The sequence below is a fragment of the Neophocaena asiaeorientalis genome, unplaced genomic scaffold (genome assembly GCF_003031525.2).
Source record: "Neophocaena asiaeorientalis asiaeorientalis breed wild unplaced genomic scaffold, Neophocaena_asiaeorientalis_V1.1 scaffold49, whole genome shotgun sequence".
Classification (NCBI taxonomy): domain Eukaryota; kingdom Metazoa; phylum Chordata; class Mammalia; order Artiodactyla; family Phocoenidae; genus Neophocaena; species Neophocaena asiaeorientalis.
In genome coordinates, this window is record NW_020172456.1 from 2,824,179 (window position 1) to 2,845,271 (window position 21,093).

At 53.4% G+C, this 21,093-nt stretch overlaps 1 protein-coding gene across 1 annotated transcript in view; it reads right to left on the reverse strand.

The window, feature by feature from the left end:
* Window positions 1-21,093, reverse strand: part of TMEM63C (transmembrane protein 63C) — a 59,319-nt gene that overhangs the window by 17,441 nt on the left and 20,785 nt on the right. Inside the window, exons 2-12 of the mRNA XM_024737862.1 lie at window positions 17,128-17,290; window positions 16,499-16,578; window positions 16,006-16,087; window positions 12,606-12,643; window positions 8,066-8,208; window positions 6,617-6,665; window positions 4,703-4,811; window positions 3,228-3,301; window positions 2,538-2,618; window positions 2,302-2,425; window positions 1,415-1,548 (exon numbers count right to left, since the gene is read on the reverse strand). Coding sequence (XP_024593630.1) covers window positions 1,415-1,548; window positions 2,302-2,425; window positions 2,538-2,618; window positions 3,228-3,301; window positions 4,703-4,811; window positions 6,617-6,665; window positions 8,066-8,208; window positions 12,606-12,643; window positions 16,006-16,087; window positions 16,499-16,578; window positions 17,128-17,277 — 1,064 coding nt within the window. The 5' untranslated portion in view covers window positions 17,278-17,290. The remainder of the gene's footprint in view (window positions 1-1,414; window positions 1,549-2,301; window positions 2,426-2,537; window positions 2,619-3,227; window positions 3,302-4,702; window positions 4,812-6,616; window positions 6,666-8,065; window positions 8,209-12,605; window positions 12,644-16,005; window positions 16,088-16,498; window positions 16,579-17,127; window positions 17,291-21,093) is intronic.

Sequence of the window (21,093 nt, forward strand, 5' to 3'; positions counted from 1 at the left end):
CGCCGGCCCGCGGGGGGGGGGAGGGCTCATGCCAGGGGCCCGGGGCCGCTGTGGCCGTCCCACAGGTAGAGGCTCATCCACTTCCTGGGAATTCTTGGAGACTTGGCTATGTCTCTCTCGACCTTGTAAGTGGGCAGTCCCCAAGGCCTAGTCACTGGACGAAAGGGGCATTAGAGGGAGGGCCTGTTCAGGAAAAAAGGGGGCCACACAGTTCTCGGTTCATGTCTTTTCCCCTTAACAGTAGTGACAGCACAAAGACGCGCTCTTTCTGTGAGGTTGACGGGAGAGGTACTCATTTCAGCCCCGTCTTCGTGTCCGTAGCTACCGACTATTGAGTTCTACACAGTGCATGACACTGTGCTAATCGGTGATTAACACCGTCTTAATCGCACAGGTTACTGAAGACACAGCCAAAGAGGGGCGGGTGCCGGCACTGGAGCCTCACCTTTGGTTTTCTAACTCACACATCTGCTGTAATTTAACCTTAGATGCTCTCTACGGAGAGTGTTCTCAGAGAGTTACTGTCCTATGTAGGTGTATTGTTTTATATAACACATACACTAACTAGAACACATATCCCTTCTTAACCCTCTGGGAGGAGGACAGGGAAGATATAAGTAATCAAATTTGATAGGTAAGAAATTTGAGGGTGTAAGTGACTTGCAAAACTGTACACAATTTTTTTGCGACTAAACTCTAGCCTGTGCCACTGTTCCTTGGTAGGGCTGGGGTGGGTGAGGACAAATGTTGTGAGTGATCAGGCTCCCTCGGGGAGAGGAGGGCCCCATAATCCTCAAAAGACTGATTCTGAGGCTCTCATCTATTTGACCCAGTCCTAAGATTCCTTCCAGAACATTCCAGAGTGGCCCTCATCCACTCCCTATCAAGGTGGGGCTGCCAGAGGCTGGCGTGGAGGAGAGAAGAGGCAGTAGGGCTATGAATCAGGGGAGGCTTGCAGCAGGAGAGGAGAAATGGCAAGCAGGGCTTCTCTACCCTGACTCTGTCACTCGTGGTGAGGGGAGGGGTGATGTGCAATGAGGGAGAACTGGGTGCCATTCTTGTCAAGGCCCGGAGGAGGAACCAAGAGGTCAACAGCTACTCTGACCACTTCTGTGCTGGAGCAAGAACATATGGGAGTGAAGAGCCCAGGGCCTGGGCATCTCTGGAGACAAGCTGAGCCTGGCAGCTGGGGGAAGACGGATGTGGCCATGCTCTAGAAAGCAAGATGGCGGCTGCCATGCCCATGAGGAGCATGGAGGGGTCGAGGGGAGGGCAGAATATGGCGAACCGGAGGGAGGCTCTCTCTCCTCCTCCCCTTGGCTGGAATGGGGGTGAAAGAGGATGGTTTCAGAGAAGCAGAGGCCCGCTGTCAGGGCTGGGCTGGGCACAGCAAGCAGCTGGCCCCGGCACTCACTGCTTTGTCATCCTGGAGTCCTGGAAGGTGACAAAGGTCAGGTCCAGACGCTTCAGCCGAACGCGGTTGAGCTCGGCGTTGAACGCATCAGTCAGCTGCTCCTCCAGCTCACTATAATACTGCTCTGCATCTACCTGGGGTGAGATGCGGCCCTCAGAGCTGGAGCAGCCAGAGCTCCGGCCTCACGCCCGGACGTGAGGCCTCTCTGCACTCAGGCGGCAGGCCCGAGGCCTTGGTTCCATCCCCGGCTCCCTTGGAAGCCCGGCAAAAAGCTCAGGACCCCAGGTGGGCTCCAAGATCCCAGCTCTAGAAGAGGAAGAGGCTATGACTCTGAGATTAGCTCCCTGCTCTTAGATCTAGCGAAAGCGAGGCATCGCTGGGGCTAAGGGGGTGCCTTTGGACTCCGAGTAGCCTCCAGAGGAGTGATAGAATGTGTCTGTAGCATTTTCAGGAAAGGAGATGATTCTTTTTCTGGACTCGCTGGAGTTCAGTCCTGCCAAGACCTCCTTCTAGCCACGGTGGTTGGGCGGTAAGACTGAATCCACTGCTTTTAAATATTCCTGTCCTAGCTCTCTGAAAGCCTGAGGCCTGGGAGCCTATAGCAGCCTGCTGTGTCCTCGCTGGTCCTCCCATCCAAGCCCAGGGGGGGCCAAGAACAAGCATCCCTGGATCGCTCTGGAGGGGGCCCCAAGGAAGACTCCTCTCAACAGCGAGATAGGACGGGTGGAAAGGAAAGAGGGAGCCAGGTGCCGCAGCACGGAGCAGACCTGAATGAGGCCTGTGGCCCCAGGGTGCGGGCAAGGGGCGCTGCCCAGAGCCCTGGACAAAGCCTGGAGACCCGGTGCCCTAGCCCCTCCGCTGTGTCCCCCGATGCCCTTGCCAGTTACCTCTTTAAAGCAAGCCCAGCACTTGCAGAAGCACAGCCGGGAGCAGGGGTGGATCTTGATCATCACCTTCCCCTTCTTCTTGGCCTTGGCAGTATAATAGAGCCGGCCCCGCATTGCATGGCGCCTGTCAGCCAATGGGCAACGGGAGAAGGATCTTGTGGTCAGGGTGCCAGCAGAGCCACAACCTCTCCTTCTCTCCCCACCCCAGATTCAGACAGGTCCCGCTACAGCCTCACCTCTGATCGTCCAAGTCAATCAGGGTCCTGACGTCGTAGCAGAAGTGGACTCTGGTCACGACGCACCCTGGATAGGCCTCACTGAAGCCACAAACATGGAGGTTGAGCCATTCTGTAGGGCTGGGGACCTCCCCCCTCCCCACCCCCCACCCCCTACCCAGAGCTACAGCCTACAGGGCTAGGGGGCTCAGCTATACCCATGGTTCCTGGTGCTTGGATGGTAGAATCCACCCCTTGCTCCTAAGGCTGGATGTCAGGGTTGATCCCTGTTAATCTGAGAGTTGCCACATCTTCCCCAGGTGACACAGAACAGGGCCAGGGAGCAGAGCTGGAAACTGCTGCTCACGGAGAGATAACTGGCTCCTGTGGCTAGGAACTCGGGTCACAAAAGTTGCCTCAAGATGACCCGCTCTAGATAACTGCCGTCTGGCAGCTCCCTGGGCTCCACAGTTGGAGGTACAAGGGAAAGGCATCCCCCATCACACCCACGTCATGCAGAAATTCCCTGACTTCAGAAACCCTGCTCCGGCCCCAACCAGGGCCTCCCCATTCTTAAAGGTTGATCCTGGGCTGAATCTAGGGTGACCCACAGCCCCACTCCACCGTCCTGTGCATCACTACCCACATGAGGACCCAGGCAGGGTTACCAGGAGGATGCAGTCCATGCCTCAGCCCGCCCGACCCACTTACTGGAAATGCTTAATGATGATCTCCGGGTCTTGGATGTCCGTGGGGACATAGGTGATCATTAGTGTCCTTGTGACCTAGGTGGGGAAGGTCAATGGAGAAAGAAGCCTGTGCTCACACAGGACTCCTGGAGTCTGGGTCTTCAGGTGGCCCAGAACCACCTGGAGTCGGTTTTCTACTCACATCAGGCCGCCTCCTTGCTGGGTAAGCCAAGTGTCAGCTTCCCCAGCCTGTGTCCCTGAGGTCAGCAGGCCGTGGGAAGCTGCAGCCAGGGAAGCCACACCTCTGTTAATCTCTGTGCCCCCCGTGGACCCCTTGCCGTAGACGGCTGTGATGGAGGGCGGAAGAGCCAGAGGCTGCAGACAGGGCCTGGGGAAGGACCACAGCCCACGCCCTGCAAGGGCTCTGCTCATACTGTTTTGCTGATTTACAGTCTCCCCGCACCTCCGCTGCTCCAAGTGACGTCCCACCTCGCTGGGTCGTCTCTCTCATCAGACTGCACCGGGGAGTTAGGAGGTGAACTGGACTCTGGGGAGGGAATGTGGAAGCCCCTCAAAGTCCACATTTTATTCTGTGAGTGGGAAATGTCTTCCTGAGCCATCGCCTCAAGGCGACAGTCTGGTAAACTGTGCTGCAAGAGAGGGGAGTCTGGGCAGAAGAAGCTTCTGGTGGCAAGAAGGAAAGCTGAAGTGGCCGAGTCCAGACTGGTCAGGGGTGCCCAAGCCTCAGGCTGAAACATTCGGGATTACCTTTCAGGGGTATGTGCGTTTGCATTCTGGGGTGGGGTAAAGTGAATCCGTCCTTTAGGATGGACAGCTTGCAGGAGCTGATCTCGCTTTTACCTGCCACCGTCCACCGCAGAAGACCCTACCCACCTAGTGGTCCTTCCTGGGATCACCTCCCAAATAAGTGAACGCTACTTAAATCCCTGTCTCAGGGTCTGCTTGGGAGGTAGGATGGGGGACACACAGACCAAGACAGTGGGGACAACACTGGGGCAGGACATGGGGTCTCTGACCTCAGGGAGATGGTGGAAGGGCAAGGAGCTTGGGCACAGCAAGTCAAAATATCTACCCAGAGGGTCAGCAAGGGGCACTGGCCGCTGAAGATGGAGGCCCCCCGCAGGTTCAGGGCTCAGTTAAGCCTTTAGTTTTCTGATGGTGGGGAGGTCCAGGGGTCCTTGGAGAGGGTCCAGGGCAGCAGGGGTGCAGGGGGAGGAGGCACCTGGGAGCAGCTATTTACCAATTGGTTTGGAAGTGTATTAGTGGTTTAACAGCCCAGACAGATGTGCCAGGTGACGATTCCCAGGGATAAGCAGAGGAGGCTTGCCCTACTCAGGTGAGACTGCCCCCCACCCCCAGGTGTGCAGAACACACCAAGCTGGGATGCCTCCGAAGTATGGGAGTGGGATGGTGTCCAGCTGGGGAGAGCCTCTAGCCGAGAGGGTGTTGTTCTAGTAGCTCTTTTCACTTACTCACCTTGTAGCTCTTCTTGGGCACAAACCCTAAACAGTGATGAGTCATGAAGAGGAAGTTGGTGACAAAGTATAAGAAAGCGAAGAAGCTGTGCAGCCACAGGAACTTACTCCTGCCAAGAACAAGACACAGGAGGCGTGAGACCCCCTCTTCCACCCCACACGGTCTCCCCAGCGCCACCCTCTCGTGCCTCCAGACCCTCAGGCACCTTGGAAGGGAATGGAGAAGGGGATGTCCACTCCAATTAATAGAGGCTCACATTAATTGAGTGTTTACTATACGTCAGGCCCAGGGTGGGACTAGATGCTTTGTGGACATCTTCTCACTAGACTCTTGTACCTCGTAAAGGTGGTACTGTGAATGTCTTCATTTTACCCGTAGGGAAACAAGGGCTAGAGTGACCGCTTGAGGTCACTCCTAGCTGTGGCAGTGCCGGGAGGTGAGCCCGGAGCTGCAGAAGCACTTACACTCTTCATGCCGTGTCGTGCTGCCGGCAGCTGTGGCTCAGGCCGCCCCCGCCGACCGTGAGGACAGCAGGAGGGGCCCCCCGGCCTCTCTGGTAAGGGACTCTGGGGTCACACACAGGCCTGCAGATTCGGCCCGCCTCCCTGGGGTAGGAAGAGGGCTGGCCCTTGGGCTCTGTGCTCACGTGATGCTGTCCCAAGGCATCCAGCCAGGATGACTGCTCGGAAATAGGGCCCGCCTTATTTGGTGCAGTTGGACGAGAGAAAGGCTGCCTTGCTTCAAAATATCTCCTCACCACTGTCCCCGCACTGGCGTTTCACCTAACCTTCCCCATCTAGTTACATGTTTCTCTCCTCAGTGTTCTCAGAGGGGGCAAGGTGACACGGTCCCTAAGGGACATTCCAGCTCTCTGCCAGTATGGATTTACAAACGTTGAAGGCTCTTCGCTGCCCTATTAAAATTCACTTCTAGTTGGGAAGTTGTAGGTGCCACACCTACAACAGTGGCCGGCCTGGGAGAGGCTGGTAAGCTCCGCTCTGGTGTTGCCAGTACCCGGGAAAGAGTTGGTTGAAGGTGGAGGCGAGAGGGTGCCCAACCATTCTGCTGAGTTTGGACTTTGATGGATCTGGAATTTGATGGAGTTTGCAGGGGCGCAGGGGCAGGGGACCAGGGGTGGGGCAAGGAGAGGTGGGGCAGGAGCGTGCAAACCCCACTCACACCTGCTTCAGGTACTGGAAGTAGCGCTTCAGCTTTGTCAGGAAGTCGGCCAAGCCTGGCCATGAGATCTAGGGGAGGACTGATGTCTCAGCCTGGACCGGCAGGGCCGCATCTGGCTCAGTACAGATTGATCTGGTCACCAACTGGGTTGGCTGATGTTAAAATCCACAGGTTCCCGGACCATGAGGGCTGGAGGTGGCTTAGAGGTCATGTCCAACAGCTCTTCCCCCGCCATGAACTATGGATGAAGCTCAGAGCGGGAGGGTGCACTGCCCCAGACCCAGGGCCGGCTAATGGCAAAGCCGGGACATGAACCCAGCTCCTGTGGTTCCTTAGTCTCGCTGCTGTGGGAGTCAGGTCTGAGCTTCACTCGGTTATATGAGGGTTGACCTGAACCATTTTGTGGGCAGGGAAGCAATACCTTAAACCTCTGCTTACTGCTGGGAGCTGGACATACTGAGCAAATAGGACCATCTTTGCAAATCTTCAGGAGTGACCGGTTTAGGCAGTTCCATCCATTACAGAGATGGGGGCACTGAGGCACCAAGAATACCTCCTTACCAAGAGGATGCAACTTCTGGCATCCCACTTGGAACCTGGGCTCCCAAGGAAACCAGGCCTTTCTTATCAGCAGAGTGGAGCTCATGCTCCTGACCCATGCATTGGACCATCCCTCCACGCTAACACCCAGCCCCCAAGCCAGTAGAATGGGAGGTAAGAGGATCAGGTACCTACTCTGTGGAGACATTGACAATGGTGGTCCGACCAAAGTGACTATTCCAGTCTGAAAGAGAAGAAAGTTGCTGACCTCAAGCCTGGCACCTTGACTGGTTGGGTGCCAGACTTCAGGATTCCTGAGTGAATGCCCGGGGTCTAGAGATGCTTGTCTACGTCCTGGTCTTCCTTCTAGCTCCCCAGAGCTTGTCCTCAGCTTCCAAACAGCCCCATCAGAAGCCTCCTCTCCTCCCTGGGACTGCTGACTGGGGCTCCTCGGCTGTGAAGCAAGACCGAGCATTGGTGCGGCAACCCCAGAGCGTGACTGACTCAGGGTAGACACCGGTGAATGCTTGTGGGAGGGACCCGGCAGCCCCACCATGAGCGGAATGATGAAATTAGCAACACTGTTACTGCTGGCAACAATCACAAAACCCAGAACTTCTGAAAATGCATTGCTGCCTCATTCAAACAGAGTAAATCCTTCTGGCTGAGTGTATCAGTATGCTGGTTTAGACATCTCCAAGTTTTATGAAATCATACTATCGTTGCCGTACTATCATTGCCAACATACTAGCTCTTACGATGAGAATCTGGGAAGGCAGGGCTCAGTAGTTATTTACTCTGGTGGTGGTATTTGGTAGCATGAGAAATGGATGCTACCTTGAAGTAACTGAGGTCTACCTCTGGCCGAGGAGAAATAGGTGGAAACTTGAGCAATCAGGGTACACCTGGCTGCCACCTGGGCACTTAAGGTGCTATCTTGTACCACCTAGTTGTATGGGCCTCATACAGCTCTATGTTTGCATTTCCTAGTGAAACCCTGGCTGTTATTCAAAGTGCCCACTATCAGGCACTGTGCCAACCACTTGACACACATTGTCTCTCTATCCCTATGACAGTTGAGGAAACTGAGGCCTGAGGACACTGTATAAGATGAAATAATTCTCTGGGAAGCAGACGTGGGTAAAAGTTGGGGAACCATGATTTTTCTGTCTTTGAAGTCCAAGCCCTCACCCACCACATTATTGTGTGAAAATTTACCCTGTTATAAGGAGTGTGGATAGAATCCCTATGAGAAATTCTGCATGCTGTGTCCATCAGAGTGGGTACAGAGAGAGATCAGGTCCAGAGATCTTTGTAGTGGGTCACATGTCATAACAAGGCCTCTAGGAACACCTGGACAGGTGCAGTGTGGGGTCATAAACAAACATTCAGTTTTAGACTGAATTACTACTATCTGCCTTCTGTGTGCCAGGCCCTGGGCCAAATTTATACCAAAAGAGGTATCATCTCCGGTTTCCATGTGAGAGAACCGAAGCGTGGGTTGCCTAAGGTCACATAACTAATTTTGAGAAGTGCAATTAAAATTTAGATTCCTAGACGCTCAAGACCCAAGCTCTGTCCTGCCTACCGTGCTGCCTCTTAGGTCTAGTGGGCCGGGCCCGGGACCTGCTGAGCTCTGCCTACCCAGAACATTTCCAGTGTAGTTGATGGGCAAAATGATGCCCAAGGAGGGGATGCAGAGGATAAGCACAAGGATGATAAGATGATACTGGAACATGATGTAGATACGGGCATCGTCTCCACACTTGCTAATCAGATCTTCGTTCCTGGAAGAGACACAGAGACAAGGACATTGCTCAGGAGCCAGTGTGGCTACAACGGAAGTCGGAGGTAGATAGAGGAAAGGGAGAGAAGATGACCACCCTACCCCCGAGTTTTTAATCTTTAGAGATATCACCCTTCTCAAAACTTGTTATGCCTGAAATGTATTTCACTGAATTTCACAGGCATATCAAAGATAGAGGCTACAGATACACTCCTGGGAATCCGGAAGCCCTCTTAAATCAGGCATTTATTTCCTCTTTCATTGCTTCTTCAAACATTTTGAATGCTTGCTATAGCGCAGGCACTGAATAAACCATTAGTGATAACAGGATTCATCCTATTTTTCAAAAAGTTGTTCCTTAAATTAAAAAGGGGTACTTAAAGCCACAGTGAGGTATCACTCCACACTCCCAGAATGGCCAAAGTTGGAAAGTCGGTGAGGAAAGTGTTGGTGAGAAAGTGCTGGCAAGGGTGTGGGATGCCGGGAGCTCTCTCACACTCATGGGTACTTACTCAGCTTTGGATAAGAGTGGACATTATCTACAGAAGTTGACTATAAGTATACCCTATGACCTAGCAATTCCAGTCCTAGGTTTATACCCAACAGAAATACATGCACATGGGCACCAAGAGACATGTATAAGAATGTCACAGACGCGTTATTTGTAACAGCCCCAAACTGGAAACAACCTAATTGTCTATCAAAGGTAGAATGGACACAAGAATTGAAATATATATGTAGTGAAATATATATATATATATATATATATAGTGAGCTATATATATCACATTATTTGTATGTAATGAAATACCATACAGAGATAAAAGTGAATGACCATAGCTGAACCCCACAAATGCAACGTTGAGTGAAAGATGCCAGGCACAAACAATACATACCATATCATTTCATATACAAAGTTCTAAAATAGGCAATATTGAACTACAGAGTTAGAAGTCAGGATACTGGTTACCTTTGGAGAGGCGGGAGGTGATAGGAGATTGGGAGGGAGAAGGAGGAGGGCTTCTGGGGTCTTGGCAATGTTCTAATTCTTTATCGGGATGGTGCTTGTATAGGCTTTGCTTGTGATGACTGAGCTGGACACATTTTTTGTGCACTTTTCTGTACGTGTGCCATAGTTTACTCACCCTTGCCCTCTGATCAGACCTGAAGGTTGCATGCAACTTCTAGCATTCAGTCCAGGATTCAGATTTATTTTTCAACAATATTACAAAGAGCATATCTTCAAGGCTTTCAGTCTCACCATTTAGGTAATTATTTAGAGCTCTCAACCTTTTTTTAACTTCAAGCAGTTAAAATACTTCCTGCCTTGGACTTGAGAATTAAATCCCAAGAATGGGGTGGATGAGAACTGGTGAGAAGGGAGAATGGGGGAATGTCCCCCTGCAGGCTTGGGGTGCCAAGATCTGCTCACCTGATAGAAACAGTGTGCCAGAGGCAGGGTGAGAGCCTCCAACCAGGTGGAGGGAGCAGAGGGCTGGACGGGACGAAGAACACAAGAATCTCCTTTCTGGGCTGACAATTCCCACCTCCCCACTAGGCCCATTGCTCCATCTGCACCGGAAGCGCAGGTTATACTCAGCAGCCTATCTTACAGTTCTGAGGGAAGCCTGAATTTTTGAGTCTGCCTATACATATTCCTCTACTCAATTCTGTTCTCTTCCTGCCACTCTTTAAAGTGCTGGCCCCATGACATTCCAGGCATCACTCTTTCTCCTACTCACAATTAATGCTCATCTCTGCTCTAATCACTTCCTCTCCTCTACCTCTTGCTGGAGACTTGCTCTACCTGTCTCATCTTTAAATTAACATCCATCTGTCTCTACAGACGCTCACACTTCTTCCCTTTCAACTACAGCCAGGTTCAAGTGCTCACTTGCTGCTCTTAAAAAAACAAAACCCCAAGAAACTCCTTAAGCATCCACTCCTTCACCAGTTTCCCTTCAAGTTCCATCCAATATCCTTCCTTCCCTGCTCCCACCCACCTCTTGAAAAAGGTGGCTTCCATTCTCTGCCTCTACTTCCTGGACATCTCCTCGTCCTGGAACTGCGCTCCCACTGGAGATTCGCATCTCCAAAGCCGACATCCTCTGCTGAGCACTCATGCTACTCAACCTTGTAGGGCTGGAGGCTGCTGACCACACCCTGTCTGGACCTCGCGCCTGCCTGGCTTCAGTGAGCCCGTGCCCTAGAGGTTGCCACCTTTTCCTCTTGTCCCAACCGGTCTCTTCCTTGGGCCCTTTCCCTTGGGTGTCCCGTCTGCTCCCATGACTTCAACTACGACCTCTGTGCACCCATATCCTGTCTAAATCTCTAGCTCCGACCCTTCTCCTAAGCTTTAATCCTGTTTTGCAACAGCCTGCGGTCAACTCACATGCTCACCCTGGCCCTATGTCATTAATTTCCCAACTCATCATATCTCCTCATCTCCCAACTGGTGGTATTATTACCCTCCGCAGAAACCAGACCTCGATTTCTCACTTTTTCCTAACCAGGTGGAAGCCAGGTGGAAACAACCCATTGACTGTTGTTGCCCCATCATCTCCCTCCCCACGTCTCCTCCGCGTTGTTTCCCTGGTCACCACCACCTCTCACCTGGACACTGGAAAAACCTTCTTAGCTGCTCACGTTGCCTTTGGACTCTTTCTACTGCCATTCACCCCTCATGCCCCTGCCTACAAACAGACATCACCTGAGTGTCCCGCTCAAAAGTAGTCACTGGCTCCCTGCTGCCTCTAAATCAAAAGCCAAGGTTCTCGGTATGGTAGTCAAGATCCCAGCTGATCCTTCTGGCCTAATCTTTCATCCCCTCTCTTGCTATGTACTCTTGTTTCTAGCCACACCAGAAGATTTACCATTTCTGGACACTCCCTGCCCATCTCTGCCCCAAACCTTTGCTCATGCAGTCCTTAATTTCTGATGGGCCCTCCACATCACAACGGTCAAAATTCTTCCCATTCCTCAAGGCCTCGCTCAAAACTATGCTTCTTCTGAACCCCCAAATTGGAATTAATTTCTCGCTCTCCCAAATGCCCTTTGCCCAGCAGTTATGCTCTCCCCATTATCAATCATGTGTAGCAGGTCTTGTCAACCCATGTTTTTCTAACTAGACTGAGTGGGCTTTGTGCGCTGGGACTTTGGCTTCTGCAGGAAAGGGCGGTCATGAATAGGGGCATGAGAGACTGGAGGTATAGGTTTCTCTTAATAAAAATGTATTTATGCAAGCCTGTGCACGTTTTAACAAAGCAAAACCAGAGAAGGTGTCAAGAAATAAAAGTCTCCCCTCCACTCCCCCAACATGTGGCTAGGATTCCCACCCACGCACAAACTAGCTGTATCACTTCCTCGGGACTCTGGTGAACGATGAACGAAGACGAGAGGCCAAGGCCATGGGGAGTCCTCCACCAGTGGAGCTGGGGCTCAAACCCCAGAGGCTGCTGGTCCCAAGCCCAGCTCTGGATTCCCAAGGCCCAGTCATGGTATCTTGTGCCCCCAAAGGGTCCCAGGCCCTTCAACAGGTCTGGGGAAAGACAGGTGCCCTGGTGTAGCTCATGTGGGTGGATGGGATCTTGCGGCAATGTCTGAATGCTCCCAGCAAGGCCCTTGAATGGTGTGGGCATGGAGGTACATGAAGGAAGAAACCCTAAGGGCCTTGGCAAAGAAGCAGATGTGCAGGTCCAGGCAGGCCCCTGGTGCAGGTGGCCTCTGGGGAGCACTGAGGCTGCACCCTAAGGCAGGCATCACCAGGAAAGGACGGACCCTGGACGAGGGGTTCGAAGGACAGGCAGGGCAGGCCAGATGGGGGATATTTAGGGAGAGCCCAGGAACACACAGCGCTCTGAGGTGGAGACAGCTGTGTGCACACATGTAAGTGTGTATGCACGTGTGTGTGCATGTGTGTGGAGGCATGGAGCTCTGACAGGTGTCTGCTCTGCGGAGGCATCTGGCTGGTATGAGGCCATCGGGAGATGACAGATGACTCGGGGTCTCTCTCCTTGCCAAGTGGGGTCTCACATTAAAGAGATCCAGAAGGTGTGGTGGGCCAGGGGCTGTCCCTCCGTAATGGGCATGGAGGCTGGGAGAGGAAGCCTGCCCTTCCGCCTGGTGGTTTTTGTTTTTTCCATCTAGGCAAATATGAGGAATGATGTTCATGGAAGTAAAGCAAAGAGTACCTGGGAAGGATTTCTTTTTCCTCGTGTGGGCTTCATAAAAGCATGGAACACCGGAAAGCGTCCCCTGCCAGGGCTGGGCTGTGGTGGGCAGGGGGAGTGGGGAGTGGACGTTGGGGCACAGAATTTAGGTCCAAGGCCTGGTCCTGCAGGGCAGGAGACCCTGTCCCCACCCTCCCCCAGATAAGGCTCAGGAAGCTCAGGCACTTACTTCATGGTGATGGTGTTGAAAAACCAGGAATAGAAGCCCTGGGGAAAAAGGAGAGAAAGTGTGAGAAAACCCAGCGCTGGGGCATCTGAGGCAGTGAGGCAGTGTCCGGGGCTTCCTCCCCCGGCAAGGTCTGGACTGGAATCGGTGCTGAGGGAGATGTCTTTTCAGAAGTCGGGCATCCTGTTACAGCGAGTGGTGGCTTAGAGGGTGGGCCTCAGACTGGAGGGAGAGAAGGGACTTTGGGGTGGATGTCAATTGCTTTCTGTCTGTCCCTCCTTGCTTCCTTCTGGGAAATGCCCCTCCCCTATGCATGTGGCCCGGTGGACTGTCCGTCAAGAAGGTGTCTGCTACCAGTGGTCAGTTGACCAACGGGAACATGACCCAAGAGGGGCCAAGCAAAATGCTCTTAAGGGGACTGATATGGGTGTTGGGAGAAGGGTCTTCCTCTGAGTTCTTGCATCTCGGTCAATACCAGGCATCCTGGCGGGGCTTGGTGAGTCTTTGATGCCACATGCAGGAGCCTGTCTGAGATAAAAAGGCTGCTCAGAGGAGAGAGGACCACAGAGGGGATCCTGGTGGCAATGCTGGACTTCCTGGATCTAGCTGTACCTGAAGCAGCTGCTTCCCTTAGATTTCCCCACACTCAGGCCACACATCACCCTTTTGTTATAATGCTAACTTGAGCTGGGTTTCTTCTTCTGCATCTGGGGGTCCTGTAGATTATACATTTCTCTCAGGGTCTTGCTGTCTGGAGTTTCCGGGTGGTGGGAAAAGGTGGCCTCAGCCGGGGGCTGGGAGGGGCTAGAGAGGCAGTCAGCTCGGGAACTGTATGCATAGGGTAGGCAGAGGGCCACAGCTCTGAAAGCTGCCAGATGTGGTAGCTGCTTCAGTTACCCTGGTGCATGCTTCCTTCTGGGATCCCAGGGGGTTTGGCAAAACCTTGGAAAAGGCTGCAGCTCTTGATTGGGTCACGAGCCCATCAGCGACCCAGGCAGGCCCACTTGGTTGATAGTCCCCCAGAACCACATGGATTGGGGAAGGCATATTTCCCAAAAGGAAAAAATGAGGGGCAGGCAAACATGAAACAGAAGGAGGTTCCTTGCTCCCTTAGGTGTAAGGCCCACCTTCTAGGCCTCCTCCCTGTGCTGGGTGGGTTGACAGTGGGAATGCCCATCCGGAATGTCCACTGTGGGGGGACCATTTCCCCAGCTATATCCTAGGGAACTAAAGTAGGGATAAAAGCCCGGGTATGAGGCAGAGCGATGACGGGAAATGGCATGATGGTGGCAGTGGCGACTGGGAAAGTCCCAGGGAGGGGGTGAATTGCTAGACAAGACTTGGGCTGAGAGTCTGGCCACCCCTTCCCTACATGGGGAGTCTTTCCTCACCTCCCACCTCTGGGCCAACATGCAATTCATTAAGGGAGCAAGCAGGTTTGCTGACGGGCCCTAGTGGATATGCAGAGTGGAGGAGTATCAGTGGGAGGACAGAGGTAGTGAGTAGAAGTGTGGCCTATGTACCCATGAAAGGCACATGGACACAGATGTGTGAGTGACCAGGTATGGACCCATATTCTCTCTTTCTCTCTCCCTCTCTCTCTCACACACACACGTGCACACACACACACGCACACACACACTCCCCTGCATACATCTTGTACCTCTGAAAGGCATAAACCATTCAGAAAACTTGGCAGCCGAACAGTGGGCCTGAGAAGCAGACACATCTCTCCTTTTCTCCCCACCCCGTGGAAATGGCCACAGGCTCCCAGGAGCCAGCTCAGCTGACAAGCCTGAGTGACGGCGGTCAGTTCACTGCACCCACCCCGGTGGCTCCATCGTCCCCACTCCCGCCACATCTGCCCTGACTTGCTGAGGGTGCTGAGGAGACCTGTTCACTTCACCCACTCCACTCAGCCTGGCTGAGGCCTCGCCATCTGCCTGGGGCCCTGCAGGGGCTACCTCAGCGCACTCTTCCTCCGTGTCTAATTCCTACCCTCTTCTGTTTGACTATCCCACTGCTGCCATCATGATTTATCTTCTAGATATTTTTAAAATAAAATGTCCTTGTACAGAAAAAAAAACCACACAAACCTGAAGTGATGTTTCTAAAGCTAAATCTGAGAATTGTTTTGCAAGGTAGGTGTTACTGTCCTTATTCGACAGAGGAAACCTCCAGGACGTGAACCTGTCTGAGGCTCCCATTCTTGTCAGGGGCAGGTCTTGGCAGGTAAAGGGACCAGGTCTCTTGGAGGGATGAAAATTTGCTTCCAACAAACACATATCAGATACTAATTACATGACAGGCTGGACCAGGTGCTGGGACAGTGGGGAGTAGGACCGGTATAGCTCTCAGTGGGGGAAGTGGGCACACTAGATTAACTGTGTAGATGAGGAATCATCACAGACTGGGTTAAGAGTGCTGAAGAAAAGGAATGCAGGGACTTCACTGGTGGTCCAGTGGTTGAGAATCGGTCTTGCAATGCAGGGGATGCCGGTTTGATTCCTGGTCAGGGAACTAAGATCCTACATGCCGCGGGGCAACTAAGCCTGCAGGCCACAACTAGAGAGAAGCCCATTCGCTGCCACGAAAGATCCTGTGTGCCGCAACTAAGACCCGACGCAGCCAATAAATAAATAAATATTTTTTTTAAATAAAATATACGCTATCTAAAAAACTTAAAAAGAGGGCTTCCCTGGTGGCGCAGTGGTTGACAGTCCGCCTGCTGAGGCAGGGGACACGGGTTCGTGCCCCGGTCCGGGAAGATCCCACATGTCGCGCAGCGGCTGGGCCCGTGAGACATGGCCGCTAAGCCTGCACGTCCGGAGCCTGTGCTCCGCAACGGGAGAGACCACAACAGTGAGAGGCCCGCGTACCGCAAAAAAAAAAAAGGGAGGGAAGATGATCCGCAGGCTCAGGTGTTTCTGAGAGATGAGAACTGAGGAAAGCCCATTGGATTTCATCGCATGGGACCGTTGGTGGCCCTGGGGCTGTCTGGGTGGGAGCCACGTGTGAGGGGTTGAGGGTGAGAGGGAGGTGAGGATGTGGAGACAGCAAGCCAGACCTCTCTTCTGGAGTTCAGCTCGGACCAGCCCCGAGCACCATCTAGAGCGCTTTAGCTCCACTCCATCGCTCTGGAGGGCCTTCCTTGCTCCCTTTCTCCTTCGTGCACTTACTGCCACCACCTTCTCGGCACCCTAGGAGGCAAGTACAGTCAGTGTCTCCATATTTCCGATGGGGAGACAGGCTTGGCAAGGTGGAGGCATTTGTCCAAGGTCACGTTGCTAGGAGTGGTTGGGTGGCTGATTGCAAAGCCCCAGCTGATGAACCCGCTCCTTCCTGCAGATGCCCGGACCCCTGCCCCTGCCCTCACCAGGCCCAGGACCACCCCAGCACCCACCTTGTCCCTGTGTTCCATCTCCAGGGAAATATCCGAGGGAGACGTCTTCTCGCTCTGCTCCCCATAGATCAGCGAGGTCAGGCTGCCGGCCAGGAAGGGTAGTGCGGAGGTGGAAAAGGAGAAAGTTCTTAGGTGCCAGCCTTGCTCCCTGGGCTGAGGGCTGTGGTCCCCTCCTGCCCAGTAGCAGACACGCCTCAACGTGTTTGCTGAGCACACAGCTCTGGGCACAGACAGGTGGCCAATGCATCTTGGGAGCCATGAGATCCAGAAAGGCTGAGATCTGAGAAAAAAGTGGCCTCGTGCCCAGAGGTGGCTGCTCTCCAAGTCACCCTAATGCAGGGAGGGCTAGAACACGGGCAGGGGTGGTAATGAGATGCCACCTGCTGACGAGACACCTGTGCAGTTTGGGCACTGGTCAGAGCCGTGTCCTGGTCACGGCAGCACACCCCCAATGAAGCAAGCAGCTCACTCCCGACTCCCAGCCTCTCCTCACCTGTCGTTGTGTATCAGCAAAGCCAGGCGTCCGTAGTCCCATGCGGCTTTCCGGAGGAAGGAGTAAACCAAGACGATGACCTATAGGTCAGGAAAAGCAATATGGCGCAAGAGAGCTCATGGATGCCTTCCCCTCGACTGACCCCTGAATTCCCATGGGGAAGACTGTCCCTGAGGTCCCCAGGGGCTCCCCCCTAGGTGGCCAGCTCTGTCCGGGTAGGGGTCATGCCTTCTGCAACTCTAGATTCCCAGTGCCCAGCAGCATCCTAGCACAGAGTGGATGCTCAGAGTGGTTGAATGAAGGCGCTGGTGGCATGTTTAGAACAGTGGACAGAGCACTCGTTGAATAAATCATCCAGGGGACAGATGGGAGGCTCAAGGGCACTGGCCAGGGGGACCTTTGGACAAGGGTGCAAGGAAGAGAATCAGGGATTCCACTGCTCCTGCAGCCTCCTCTTCTCCAAGCCCACCCACCCTGGGCCTCCCTGGGCAGGACTGACATTCAGAGAGTTCCCACCACTGTGGCTGGCATCCACGGACAGCTGGGGCCCCTTGTATCACTTGTGAAAGCTGGACCATCCACCCTGGGTGAGACCTCTCTGTCTGCCCACTGCACTGCCCAGAACTCACCACCCACAAGATAACGTTGAGGAACAGCACAGTGGGGATACCCCCAAAGGGCTGCCCCTGCAGGACAGTGCTCCGAGAGTGGAAGCAGTCGTCAGCCGAGAAGTTCCGGGACTTTTCCACCATATTCAGGTTGCCCGGCAAGACAGTCATCCTGGGAGGCTCCCTGGTGAACAGAGGGGTTTCCAGGTCAAACATGAGCCCCACCCCCTCCCCCATTATGCAACACGCAGAAGCCTGCCGGGGAGCTGGGAGGGGTGCGCTGAGCTTATAAATGATCAAGGCAGGAGGCTCAGCCCTGAGATGGCATGCAGGCCTGTCCTTTAAGACAGGGGTCCCCAACCCCCTGGTGGGACATCACACAGCAGGAGATGAACAGCGGGCCAGCAATTACAGCCGCTCCCTTCGCTCGCATTACCGCCTGAGCTCCGCCTCCTGTCAGATGGGGGCAGCATTAGATTCTCATAGGAGCGGGAGCCCTACTGTGAACTGCGCATGCGAGGGATCTAGGTTGCGCGTTCCTTCTGTGAATCTAACGCCTGATGATCTGAGGTGGAGCTGAGGCGGTGACGCTAGCGCTGGGGAGCGGCTGCAACTACAGATGGTTGTTAGCAGAGAGGTCTGACTGCACAGAGACCATAATAAATCAGTCGCTGGCAGACTCATATCAAAACCCCGTCAGTGGGTGGCAAGTGACAACGAGCTCAGGGCTCCCACTGATTCTGCATTACGGTGAGTTGTATAATTGTTTCATTACATATTACAATGTAATAATAACAGAAATAAAGTGCACGATAAACGTATGTGCTTGAATCATCCCCAAACCATGCCCTACCCCCGCCCCCAGTCCGCGAAAAAATTGTCTTCCATGAAGCCGGTCCCGTGTGACAAATAGGTTGCGGACTGCTGCCGTAAGACGCCACTTCCTCAAACCCAGGGCCAAGATGACAGAAGAGCCCAGATTCCCTGGGAGAGTGTTTATTTTGTACCACTTGTAAAATGCACAAAGCAGTCGTTCCAATGGGCCTTCCTACTTCTACCTTTGTGAAGCTTTTCTTGTATATAAATGAACAAGCCTCACAAAGGTCTCAGAGAGGAAAGATTCAGTTTAGAGGGTGGAACCACTGCATCACGGGGTGCCGCGCAGATAGGGCCACTGACGATCATCTTTAACGTCTTACGATTCTCTCATCTACTTTCCAAGAAAGGCAATAGCTCCCAAGACTAAGTAAGGAAAGGAGGCAGAGTGCCTGACACACAGCAATGACTCCCTGTTTCACCTAGAACTTGAACCGGGGAGATCAACACCTGTTCACGGTCGTGAGCCAATACAGTGAGTCAGAGACTCAGATGCAGAGCTCGTGGTCACGGGCATCCGTATTCTTCAGGCCTGGGTAAGAGCGGAAAGTACGAGCAAAAGCTGGATGTGACCAGCAGCTGCTGGGACTTATCTGCAAGGTTGCTCTGATTTTAAAAGATCATTTGTTTTGGCTCCAGACTGCATCACATCCTAGAAATTCTTCACTCCCATTCAAGAGAAGTAGGCTTGTTCATTCGACAAATATTTGGTGAACGACTGCTTTGTGCTAGACTGATGCTGGTGGTATATCAGTGAACGAGATAAAAAAATCCCTCCCTCGTGGGATTCTAGTGGGGAGAAACAGTGCAGGGGTCAGGGTGAGATTAGGATTGTAAAGAGGGTGATTGCGGAAGGCTTCGCTGAGAGGATGACATCTGAGCGAAGACTTGAAGAGAGGGGAGCAGACCATGCAGCCGTGGGGGAAAGACACTGCAGGCAGAGCAAAAGCCTGGGGGTGGTAGTAGTGGTGGTGCAAGCTTGCCTGGAGCAGAGGAAAAGCTAATGGGCCGGCGTGGCTGGACAGGGGAGAGTGAAGGGCATGGGGGGTACCTGAGCAAAGGAGTGACATGAAGTGACTCATGTTTTAAAGGGGTCACTTTGACCCTGGCACTGAGAATAAATGGGGGTGAGGGCAAGCAGAGAGGTCATTTGGGAGGACTCTGTGGCAACCCAGGCAAGAGACAGCGGTAGCCTCGGGCTTCCCTGGTGGCGCAGCGGTTGAGAGTCCGCCTGCCAATGCAGGGGACGCGGGTTCGTGCCCTGGTCCGGGAGGATCCCACGGGCCGCGGAGCGGCTGGGCCCGTGAGCCATGGCCACTGAGCCTGCGCGTCCGGAGCCTGTGCTCCGCAACGGGAGAGGCCGCAACAGTGAGAGGCCCGCGTACCGCAAAAAAAAAAAGAGAGAGAGAGAGATAGTGGTAGCCTGGACTGCGAAGAGAGCTGTGAGGTGGTCAGATTTTGGCAATATTTTGAAGGTGGAGCCAACCAGATTTGCTGATAGATTGAACGGGGAGCGTGAAAGAGAGGAATCCAGGATGACTAAGGCTTGTGGACTGAGCAACTGGAGGTGCTGCCATTGGATGAAAAAGACAGGAAGTGCTGGATGGGAAGTGCAGGACGGCGGGGTGACCGGGAGCTGGGTTGTGGACATGCCAGGCAGGCGGCTGGATATGCGTCTGCGGTTCAGAGGAGAGACTGGACACACAACATGGGAGTCGCCAGCATGGAGACAGATGACGGTTCGAGGCGTAGGACTGGATCACTGGAGTGGAGAGTGAGGGTCAAGTTCTGAGCCTTGCAATGCTGCTCTAATATATACAAGTTGGTCAAATGAGGAGGAAGCAGAAAAAGAGACTGAGACGAGCAGGCAGTGAGGATGGAGGAACAGCAGGAAACGGTGCTGTCCTGGAAGCCAGGTAAAGAAAATGCTTCCCGGAGAAGGGAGGGACCAGTTGTGCTGATGTGGTCAAGTAAGAGTAGAACTGAGGAGGAGCCATAGTTGAAGCAACGTGGAGGTTATCGGTGGCCAGACTAGAAGAGCCGCAAGAGAGAATGATAGGAGAGGATTTGGAGCCAGGGGCGTCAGGCAACTCTTTCGAAGAGCATGGAGAGGTGGAAGTGGTTAGGAAGGGAGAAATAGCTGCGCATGGTATGCTGATGGGAACGATCCAATAGAAAATAAAAATCTGGTGATGTAAGAGATGCAGGATCACCAGAGCAAAGCGAGGATGTAGGAGGGGTTGGGAACTAGTGCCCAAGGAGAGAAGTTGGCCTCTGCTGAGAGCTGAGGGCGGATAGCTGACCCGCGGTAGCAGGAGTGCTGGTGGAGATTGTGGACATGCTTTCCTTACAGTTTCTATTTTCTCAGTAAGAGAGGGAACAAGGTCTCAGGTGAGTGTGTGATGCTGGTGGTAGGCAGACGTGGGCTGTTTGAGAACAGGAAGCAAGGTAGAAGCAGAAATCCAGAGGAGTGAATGGGTTAGGGGAATGTAGCAGGACTGACGGGCAGCTCTAGGGGCCCACTGAGGTTCACGGTCTTGAATTTCCAACAAGAGCAGCCAGACTTACTGTGCATTTCCCTCAACTGTATCCATCTGTGTGCTTACAGGTGTGAAAGAGTCACACAGGCAGTTTTAACCAGGGTAGAGGTTTTCCCAAGCAAGTATGAGAATGAAACAAGAGGACTGAAGGTGCAAAGGAGTAATTTTAATGACTGGCCGTGGAATTTAAGGCACGTAAGGAGAGAAATGAAACATGAGAAGGGCGAGGAACGGTGAAAGCTGTTGGAGCTCCAGTGGGTAGAAGAATTTTTGAGTCCTAGAGGGTGTGAGTTGACAGATAGGAACTGGCTGTTGGAAAACGATCTGGGTGATGTTGAGATTAAGAAGGGATTGCAGGGCTTCCCTGGTGGCGCAGTGGTTGAGGGTCCGCCTGCCAAGGCAGGGGACATGGGTTCGTGCCCCGGTCCGGGAGGATCCCACATGCCGCGGAGCGGCTGGGCCCGTGAGCCATGGCCGCTGAGCCTGCGCGTCCGGAGCCTGTGCTCCGCAACGGGAGAGGCCGCAACAGTGAGAGGCCCGCGTACCGCAAAAACAAAACAAAACAAAAAAA